Genomic DNA, 10,200 nt, shown 5'->3' with positions numbered 1-10,200 from the left:
AATGGGTTCTCCCACATGAGAAATTTGCCTTGGTGTATAACTATAAAAATAGAGGAAAGTCAAGAAACAAAAGAACAGAAAAATGACTGTAAAATATTTACAATTATTTTTCAAATGGAAGAGCTGTATAGTTTGTTGAAGGAATGTGCCAAATATTGAAAGAGAATGTGGCCTGGCTTTTGTTCATTCATATCTGTGCAAACTGCTGTTACAAATGACATGTCATACTCCACCATATATCTGTACTGACCACCTGGATATCTGCCTTTGTCCCAGGAATTTACAAGCAGCCATCGGAGCCTACTATGACTTTGAGAGTCCCAACATCAGTGCACCGTGCATGTCCTTCGTGAGTGACGTGACGATTGGTGAGGGCGAGTCAGTTCCACCAGACACACCTTTCACAAAGACCTGGAGAGTACAGAACACAGGTAAGTCCGCTGTAATAATAACAACACAGATCACAGAGCTGACAGCAGACCCTGTAAATTAGAAATAGTTACACTCGCATGGACAGTTCAGCATAGTTTTTCTGTGTGTCTTCCAGGTGCAGAGTCGTGGCCTCCGGGGGTTTGTCTGAAGTATGTTGGCGGAGATCAGTTTGGTCATGTTAACATGGTGATGGTGCGGTCTCTAGACCCTCAGGAAATTGCTGACGTTAGTGTGCAGATGCAGAGCCCTGCATCTCCAGGCATGTACCAGGGCCAGTGGAGGATGTGCACAGCCACCGGACTGTACTTTGGAGGTGAGGACAGAAAACTACCCACTACAAATACACTCTGAATTGTTGACCTTCAGTACATATGCTCAAAAACAGACTGAAACAATTGGTCAATGAATCAGTTGATGGACAGAAATATAATTTGCAACTCCAGCCAAAATTCCAGCTTCTCAAAACGTGAGGATTTGCCGCTTTCTATTTAATATTTTTGGGCTCTGAAATTTATTTAATCTATTTTAAAATGTCAGCTTGGGCAAACATTAAAACATTTGTGTACACTACAAGAATACATCGGCAGTTATATGCAAATCACGGGTCTTGAACTGAGCTGCCAACATGTAAATAAAAAGCCACGTACTGTAGTTAGCGGTAGGAGGCAACAGCCATGACTGAAGATACAGTGCTGGATAATTTTGTAAGCATTTCCTTCCAGCGAAAACTATTAAGACTGAATGGCTATTCTATCAGCACACAAATTAAATTAAGAGTCATTCATTTAATTGATTTATATCCTCCTGCAGGTTAAATCTGTATGAAAGATCCCAACAGGAAGTCCCTCAAGATTTGCCTACTTAGAAATGAAAAAGCAGTGGGATATTCAATTAGAAATGTCTTGGCCTTAATGATTCTTTTAGGTGTTCATGGCGATCATTTCTCACTCCTTGAGAGAGAAGAATTGCTGTTCTGGAGCAATTTAAATCTTTGAAAATTACAGGGGGGGGTTTGTGGTTCAGCTTCTTTTTACATGATCTAAATATTGTTTCGGAGGCTCACTGGGATTTTCAGACTGGTTCATACAATCTTCTGGTGTGCAGCTAAGCATTAGGAAGCGTAGGACAGTAGTAGTGCCATTTTAAACTAGAACTATCTGTTCATTTCTTTCGACAGACGTCATTTGGGTGATCCTGAGTGTGGAGGTGGGAGGCCTCCTCGGCGTCACGCAACAGCTGTCCTCTTTTCAAGCAGAGTTCAACACCCAGCCTCACCGCAGCCTGGAAGGAGACTACAACCCGTTCGCCTCGCCGGAGAAGAGCAAGTGCCCCAACAGCAACAACAACAGCCTCCTTGACGCCAGCAGTCACATGGTCACAGAGGAACATTGGCAGGGAAGCCCCAACCAGCTGCAGCAAGATCAGAATGGACTTTCACACAACTCTGTGGATATAGTAGCAAATAGTCTACAAAGCAATCTATCAGTAGTCTCTTATAACCAGGTAAGACATATCAAAGGGCAGGGGGATTTCCCATATTAGTGAATCATGGTTGAGGTTATTATGGTCACATTTCCATCATCATTAGAATGGCAACTTAAAATTCTGGAAGAATTCTATAATTAACAAAAAAAAAAATCAAATCTATAAATACAAAGTTGATTGTAAGGATATTTTTTTTAAATACATTTAAAATTGTGTGAGTTGAAAGTGACGCCAATCGTGAGAAAGGAAATATCTAATCTAAGTCTCTATCGAGCTGATGTACTATTCTATTAACTTCAATATAACTTTACACAGAAAACATTTCTTACGGCTGCAGTTTTAGTTAAATGAGGTCTCTCAGATTTCCTCCCAACCATATTAACTTGAAGCTGCAGGGACGTTAATTCCTTCCATTTACCATTTTGATCTAATCTTTTAACGAATTGTCTACACCTACACGTTTGTGTGGCTATAATTGGGCACAGGGGAGATTTGAGATAGATACTAAAATGCCAATGTTAAGCAGGTTATTATATACCAGGTTTATCATATCAGTTTAGTCTTTAAGCATGCTAACATTTGCCAATTACTGCTAAACACAAAGCACAGCTCATGTTGATGGCAATGTCATTTATTTAGCAGGCATTTGGTCATAAACTTAACCTTCTATCATGGCTAAAAAACACCTAATAATGTTCAAAAATGAGAGTACAAGGCAACAGGATTTTAGATGCAAATGCACACTCAGAGCATTGACAGGGCAAAAAAAAAGAGGACTTTAGTAAACCAGCGTTCAAATGAACAAGCTTACAATTAGGCACGAGAGGGGAGTCCAAACAAGCAAACGCATCCGAAGGGTTGAAGCAGTTACCAGAGATCAAGCAGAGGAACAGGAGAGCTGGAACACAGAAATGCACAACACAGGAAACTGGCCGGTGAGCTGGTTGCATATAGAGACGGTCTGACGAGAGAGTTGGAGGCAGGTGTGTCTGGTGGGGGATGATTTGGAAGTCTGAGGGCAACTGGTGGACAGGTGGAGAAAGGCAGGTCTGGAAAGTTCCTCAGAAATGCACAGGGAAGTGAGAAGTGTCTGCAGGGAGACTGAGCAAAATGAAACTGAGGCAGCCGTTTGAGCAGTAATTTAGCTTTCTAAACCAATTCAACGCTGACTTTACAGAGAGTGGAACTGTACACTTAAGTTTTGTCTCATGTTTTGTTTTTAATAATGTCTCTCTATTACAGGGTATACAGGAGCCCTATCCTTTTGGGCACTCTTAAATCATGGGACTTGTCACAGTGAAGCAGCACTAAACCTCTGGAGTCTGTCACACCAATGAGAGAGAGAGAGAGAGAGAGCAAGAGAGAGAGAGTAGCTGAGGTCCAGAGTGTGGAGATTCAAAAACACTTTATGCAAAGCCCAGCTACACTTTTGAGAAAACCAGAGGCCAACGCTCCCGACGTGCAGCTCAACCAACATCCCGCAAACCCACTGTATGCACGTGTGAATGCTAAGTTAAAAAAAAAAATGAGTGCTATGAGTCTTTTTGAGTGGTGACTTTTTTCTTTTTTCAGATTTTTCTTTTTTTTTTTTTTTTTTTTTTTTTTTTTTTTTTTTTTTTTTTTTTTTAGTTGTCAGAGTGCAAATGAAACAACGATGACAGGGGTGTGTATTTGTGAAATAGTGTGTGTGTTTACGTGTGTGCATTGTGCAACCTGAAAGAGAGACTTTGGAGGAAAAGCCATTTATTTTGCCAACTGATTCTCCAGTTTCTGCTCTGACTCTTGGTATATCGATTGGGTTTCTGTACCTGTTCCATGTAACTAAATTTAATACCATCGTCATCTCTGAAACAAACCATTGGATATCATTATTTACTTTTTATATTCATTTTTCAATATACACTTTTTAAAAGAATGAGGACAGAGACACCCTTCAGAAATATATATCTTTAGCTCATTCAACATGCCTCGCGCATTATGGGCAATCATTTCTATGCTGTCATAGTACCGGAAGTCATTCAGCCGTTACTCTAACACAGAAGAGAAGATCAGCAATGATAAGCAGCATTTATGTACAGTATAACTCCTATGATTTGTTTAGGCGGAGTTTTCAAAGTTGTACAGAAACTTTATTCTCTAAAGCTTTAGAATCAGGAGCAAACATGCTGAAGGTTTTATTTTTCCACACATGAAAGAGAGTCATTGTTTTGCATATACACATCTATGAAATATTACAAGATTATAAACAGAGTATTCATTATTAGTAATAATGCAGTATTAGAGATTTCCCCAATTATTGTCCGGAGCTAAGAGTTAGTTTTTGTTTTACATGCTTGCATTAGAATTAAAAATAACAGGATTAATGCACACCATGACATGAGACATTGACTTCAAGCCATATGAACTGCGGTTAAAAAAAAAAAAAATCACATTAAAACATAAATTTCCCTTTTCATTTTAAAGCTGTCTTGGAGTTGCTTTTACCATATTAAGTTGAATGTATTCGATGAATGTAGAAGAGGATAATGTTTTATTAATTTACCCAAAGATTCAACATTGTATATAATTACATTGAACTGGCAATTTTATTAATGTAATTATTGTTCTGAATATTCCTGTCTATCGTTAAAGTTTTGCTTGGAATGTTCCACATTTAGAGTCTCCAAATTGTCTCACTTATCATCAATGAGCTTTTTAAAAACACATTTGATCCAGTTTGATCCTTTCAGACTTCCACTGCACCGGTTATGTTGTCTTGAAGAATTGTTACAGCATATTTACTCGCACCAACCAGCTGATTCTATGCACTGAGTGATGCGACCTCCACAGCGAGGCCTGTGCGTTTTCTTTCCCCTTCCACAAGTACGGTTAAGTCCTGAAGGGTTTTATCCACTCTGTGATTTTATCTCATCATCCACAGCCAGGGTGAAAGGCCACCCCGCCAGGTAAACACCCCTTTACCTTGAGGCGCTAACTGTTAGCCCGGGGGGGCTACTCAGCTTTGACATGACAATAACCCAACATGTCAGGTGGATCTCTGTGCATCATTTTCTTCTTCTTGTAATATCTCTGAGGTTTCCACTGGCCAGATTGCAGAGTGAATCAGTTGGCATTAGACTCATGCAACAGCACATTAATGAGGATTAGGAAGTGCAAACCATATGAAAGCTTTTTTTCCTGTATGTTTGATGAATGTTTGTATGATTAAATTATCACTGAAAACTAAAAGTATCGGCATTTGTCACGTGTTGTTTTCACACACAACTGCTTTTATATTGTCCTCATGTGTTTTCTTTACTCCACATAGTCAATTATGGTTAGATTTATATACTTTTTAACCGCTACTACAACATGTTTACTCTACTCCCAGCTTTCTATTTTGATTTAAAATCTAACAAATTTCAAGTGGAATTTATTTTATGATTACTGATGTGCAGCAGTTTTACCAAATGTTTTCTTGTGAACTGTTGTGAATGCTTTTATGCATTTACTACTTTATTAGTTTATTTACTATCAGTTTTATGCATTTAACATGGGCCTTTTCAAGATAAAGTAACATTCAAATTAACATAAAAAGGAATCAATCAAGACACTACTGCATAAGTAAACACATTATTGACATATGTTTCCTCCTCTTGCTCACCATTTTTGTAAAAAATATAAAATAAAGTTTAAAATCTAAGCAACAGGGTCAAATCAAGAGTGAGTGCATCAGTTTCTGGTGTCAGTGAGCTCTCAATTCTTTAATTATGGGTTTCTTATTTGAGTAAAAACAGTAACTGGGTCATTCCTACTATTCGGTGCCATTTCAGTCTGGTAACTTTCTATCAAAAACTTTAAAATGTTCCATGATTTTATCTTATCATCTGAAGGAGGGCATGTTAAATTATAAGAAAAATATATTGGTCCAGCTCAGGATATTATATTTTAATAATTTTGACCAAATTCTTCACACCTAACATAGGCCAAATGTCCACCCTGTTACGGGACATTCTCATTTCTATTAAAAAATGATTTGAATTCGCAGCTGTTATAAAATTTACATTTTCTTAGAGATATAATGTCCCTTATTTAACCCTGCAAATGTATTTTAACAAAAACTCATAAACAAGCATTATCTTGAGAAAAGACATGTGTTATTTTAGGACACAATGTAATTTCAACACATTTCTTTTAGTATAAAAAGGAATTTTAATGGGATTTGGCCCATTTTTTTAGTAATTTAATTTAGTCAATTTACTCCCTTTAAGCAACCACAAAGATATACATATTTTTTTGATGATTTCATTTAATTATTATCAATAAACACACAGGTAACAGGGTGGACAGAAGACTAACAGGGTGTACAGGACGTAACAGGGTGGACATCACAATATATATTTCATGAAAGAAAGGCAGTTAATTTACCTTAGAACATTCACATAAACATTGATAATGTAAAAATGATCTTCACTAACAACCCATTAATGAGGATAACTGCCCCAAACCTATATAGCAAATCAGCAACAGCAAAATAACACAAAGGTTGTGGCTCTTTCATCAGGCACACAATCTGGTCATCTCTGTACCAGCTAATGTCCTCTCGTGGACCTGGCCAGTAGAACTTGTTGATCCCATTCTTATGCATGCATTTTACTCTTACGTCTTCTTCAACTTCCAGGATGATTCCTGGGTAGGGTTCACCATCATATTTGACAATGCACCACTGCCCAATGTTTTCTTTCATGATGGCCTCAGGCCGTGAAGGCTCTTCAGTGCACTGCAGGCTTGCCTCTTCTCCCAGGCTCACCTCCTTTATCCCATAGCAGGCACATGTAGGAGGAGTGTTCATTGACTGAAAGGTCGTCCTGGCTCTGTCATTTTTCCTCAGCTTTCTCTTTCTTTCTCGCCATTTCTTTCTTACTGCTCTCTTCTCTCTTTCGCTTAGGTCTGACACTTTCTTTTTTCTCCCTTCATCAATGTCCTTTCTCCACCTCTCCTTCTCTTTATTGAGGTATTGCTGCCGTCTTTCATGGTCTACATCCCGACGAGCCCTGTAGCGCCGTTGCTTTTCTGCGGCAGACAACGGCGCCATTCCCTGATAATTACATGCAAACCATTTTTAAAAAATCTTATGGAATCTTATGGAAGTATGGAACAAAAAAGGCATAATAATGTATAAAAAATCCAATACAAACTGGAAACACTTATTCATCTAGCCCTCTTACATCCACCCTGTTACTATGTGTCCCCCCTGTTACTGTGTAAAACAGTAACAGGGGGGACATTTTATGCTAAATTTAGCTATTACTACTCATGTGATGCAGAAGAAGCTAGCTAATGTTGACCACTGAGGAGGATTTTTAACATGTTTTTTAACCATATTTTCAAAATTACAAAAAAGGATCAGTTTCCACTATTTATAAGCATAACAGGGTGGACATGTTATGCTTTACCGCATCAGTCAAGCTTTCTAAAACATTGAAAAAACGGTTGATTAAAGAGTGATACTTACTCTGCTTCTTGTAGATGATTTCCCTCCAAAAAGTAATGTTACTTGTTGAGTCATGTGACTAGAGGGATAGTCGGAGGGGGGTGTTCAGGGGGACTTGCATCAGAGTAACAGGGGGGACAGTCGATTCAGGGACACAACATATTTTAAATACTTAAAGTCTTAAAAATGTTTTAATCACAAAAAATAACATTTGGTAAGGAATATTATAAACAAAGCTATACAACAATAATGACAAATGTAGAATTTCTTTGATTTTTATTACTTATATTTGTAACTGAAGTTGAGCAAACACGATTGGGGACATGGCAGTTTAGTTGTTTGTGCTAAAGTTGGAGGAATTATTTTAAATGCAATTAATCCTGGGGACATACTGTTGTGTTCTACGGTAGAGGGGGTTAACTATATAAGATGAGCTTTTAAAAATAAGTATTGGCCAATTTTTACAAAAAATATACCATATTAGGCTATGGGGACTCAAATGGCACCGAATACTAGGAATGACCCAACTAGCTCAAACAGTAAACCTGAAAGAGACCTCACATAGCCTGGAGGTTTACTGGCCATGAGCAGTTTGCATCTCTAAGGTGCCTCGGCATCTATTAGGGTCTCTTGTGTCTGTCAAGCAGTAAAAACAAACTGCCTGAGGGAGCAGCACTCACCTGACATTTGCACATTGAATGTAAAACGTGTTACAGTGCAGACACAAGAGATTAGCAGAAGAAGAAGAGTTAGCTGCTTGAATGTTTATCTGTATAGATTTAACTTTTTTAAACAGTAGCATCTTGTGGAATAACTCTCTCTTCTTCTTTTTACATCATCATCTCAAAACACTTACCGTACAGGTTGTGAGCAGGTTGTGAAAGCCGCCACTCTAAAGGTGATTTATGTGGGCGGATACACATGCAGCACTTCTTTTGAATATTTCAACACGATCGCACAAACTCTACTGTTGAGCTTAAGCAAACATTTACACACTCTCGCTTTCTCTTTTCCTTCTCTCACACTCGCTCTGTGTACCAGTTATACAACTTTTTCCTGATAATAGTTTTTCGTCCTTTCAAAACTGTGTCCATTAGTTATTTCTAGTGATGCTATCTAGATCCCATGTGTTCCTTCCTGGTGTCATATAAGTTCAAGCTAAAATCAAGACTATAAAAACACACTACAGTGAGATATTAGATCCTGTCTCCATTATGACAGAACCGAGCCTTCATATTTCACTTTTCCTCCTATTCATTTCTGTCCTATAGTCTAAAAAAAAATCCCATTTTTGACTGTTTGGAAAAACATGTTTTGGACCATTTCTTTACCATGTAAAATTCCCTTTCCTGAAGCTTGACTTTAATAGGAAGCTCTGTATGCAAACAGTGTGCTAATCCTCTTAACAGTGGATTAATTTAAGGGTTAGTTTAACACTTCATAAAGTGTGAATTCACTTTTTTTTCTGTGGTGAGTTTAAAAGCTCCTCTGGTCTAAATTTCTACCAAAGATTCATCCCCCAAAAAAAGTTAAGGATTATTTCCCCACCTCTCACATAGAACAGTGAACTTACATCAGTGGATCAGATTTAGGTAATTCATTTATCTTCAACAGCTTAATGTTATCTTTAAAAACTGCCATTTGTTAAGAGCGCTTTTTTTTCTTTTTTTTTTCTACTAAGCTTCTCCTCATGGCTGTTAACACTCACCAGGTTTGTTTACTGAAGGAACTCTCTGTGAATACTGCAGTACTGCCCCAAGTCATTATTAAGGAACTCAGAGCAACCCTCCGTCACTGGGACACACCCTTTCTTTCAGAATTGATAAGTCAAGAAGCCACTGTGTCCGTAATTAGTAAAACTCCTGCTGCTCGGACCACGAGTCCAACAAGGTGCCTCGATAGCTGGACTGGACAGAGGGGATCCAGCTGTGAGTGCTGGGTACGAGGAAAAAGATTACATGCAGCACATCCTCACCTGAGGGCAAAATACAAACAGTCTCCTCAGGGCCTTGGCTTTAGTCCACACTTAAACTAAGACAGAGGCACAGTTTAAGAGAAGAGCCAGGCAGAGCTGAGAAGAGGCCTCAGCATTGGAAACTCTACTGAACGCAACACTGACAAGGTAAGACAGAAGTTCACAGTAAAACTCAAAATACTTCTACTACTACTTCTACTATACTACTATTATTACTACCACGTGATAGAACCTGTTACAAACGCTGCTACCACCACATTACCAGAAGTGGAAGAAGTAGTCAGGCCGTTATCCCGAGTTAACATCAAAATGTGAAAGAACTTTAAATAGATCAAGACCGGTATTGGAGTTGAAACAGTCATGTAGTCAAGAATAAATTTAGCACTTGGCATTTATTTTATGGTAATTCTATTGTATGATTGTTTTGAAATAGTTTGTGTTTTTATAACTTAGTTTTGTGTATTCTAAAAGACCCATCTTTGGCCATAAAGGCTGTGGTATGTGGAAATGGATGGCTGCTTTGACTACGAGAAAGAATAATACAATATATGTAAATGTTTTCCCTCAATATTTAACTCTTGCACAGTATTGTAGGGCCTTTGTTTAGTTGATGCTTCAGTTTTCTCAAACTCCAATCTCCTGAAAGGATTATTTTTTTAAACTCTAATCTGCCTTATGTTGTTTTTTTGTATCTTTTTTGCAATACAACACATTGATTAAAATACATATCATGATAGGCCCTTTTCACAGCAGACCCATTTTTTTTTTTGACACATTACAATAGTCAAGGCACTGGTAAATGAATTACAGCTGAATTCTATTTTGCGGTTATTGG

General features: G+C 38.1%; 2 protein-coding genes across 3 annotated transcripts in view; one reads left to right on the top strand and one right to left on the bottom strand.

The window, feature by feature from the left end:
• bltp3a (bridge-like lipid transfer protein family member 3A) overlaps nt 1-305 on the bottom strand; it is a 25,236-nt gene extending 24,931 nt beyond the window's left edge. Inside the window, exon 1 of the mRNA XM_054608360.1 lies at nt 251-305. The gene's annotated coding sequence lies outside the window, so the exon portion shown is untranslated. The remainder of the gene's footprint in view (nt 1-250) is intronic.
• The window catches only part of LOC129099221 (protein ILRUN-like), a 4,965-nt gene extending 1,718 nt beyond the window's left edge, over nt 1-3,247 (top strand). Inside the window, exons 2-5 of one of the 2 annotated variants that reach the window (XM_054608362.1) lie at nt 277-431; nt 548-745; nt 1,610-1,935; nt 3,160-3,247. In XM_054608362.1, the coding sequence (XP_054464337.1) occupies nt 277-431; nt 548-745; nt 1,610-1,935; nt 3,160-3,195 (715 nt within the window). In that variant the 3' untranslated portion in view covers nt 3,196-3,247. Of the gene's footprint in view, nt 1-276; nt 432-547; nt 746-1,609; nt 2,720-3,159 lie in introns of those variants that run through there. The other variant, XM_054608361.1, reaches the window with a different exon arrangement.
• The last annotated feature ends 6,953 nt before the right edge of the window (nt 3,248-10,200 follow it).

Source organism: Anoplopoma fimbria, chromosome 12 (assembly GCF_027596085.1).
Source record: "Anoplopoma fimbria isolate UVic2021 breed Golden Eagle Sablefish chromosome 12, Afim_UVic_2022, whole genome shotgun sequence".
In the NCBI taxonomy this organism is placed as follows: domain Eukaryota; kingdom Metazoa; phylum Chordata; class Actinopteri; order Perciformes; family Anoplopomatidae; genus Anoplopoma; species Anoplopoma fimbria.
This window is presented reverse-complemented; position numbering and strand designations above follow the sequence as displayed.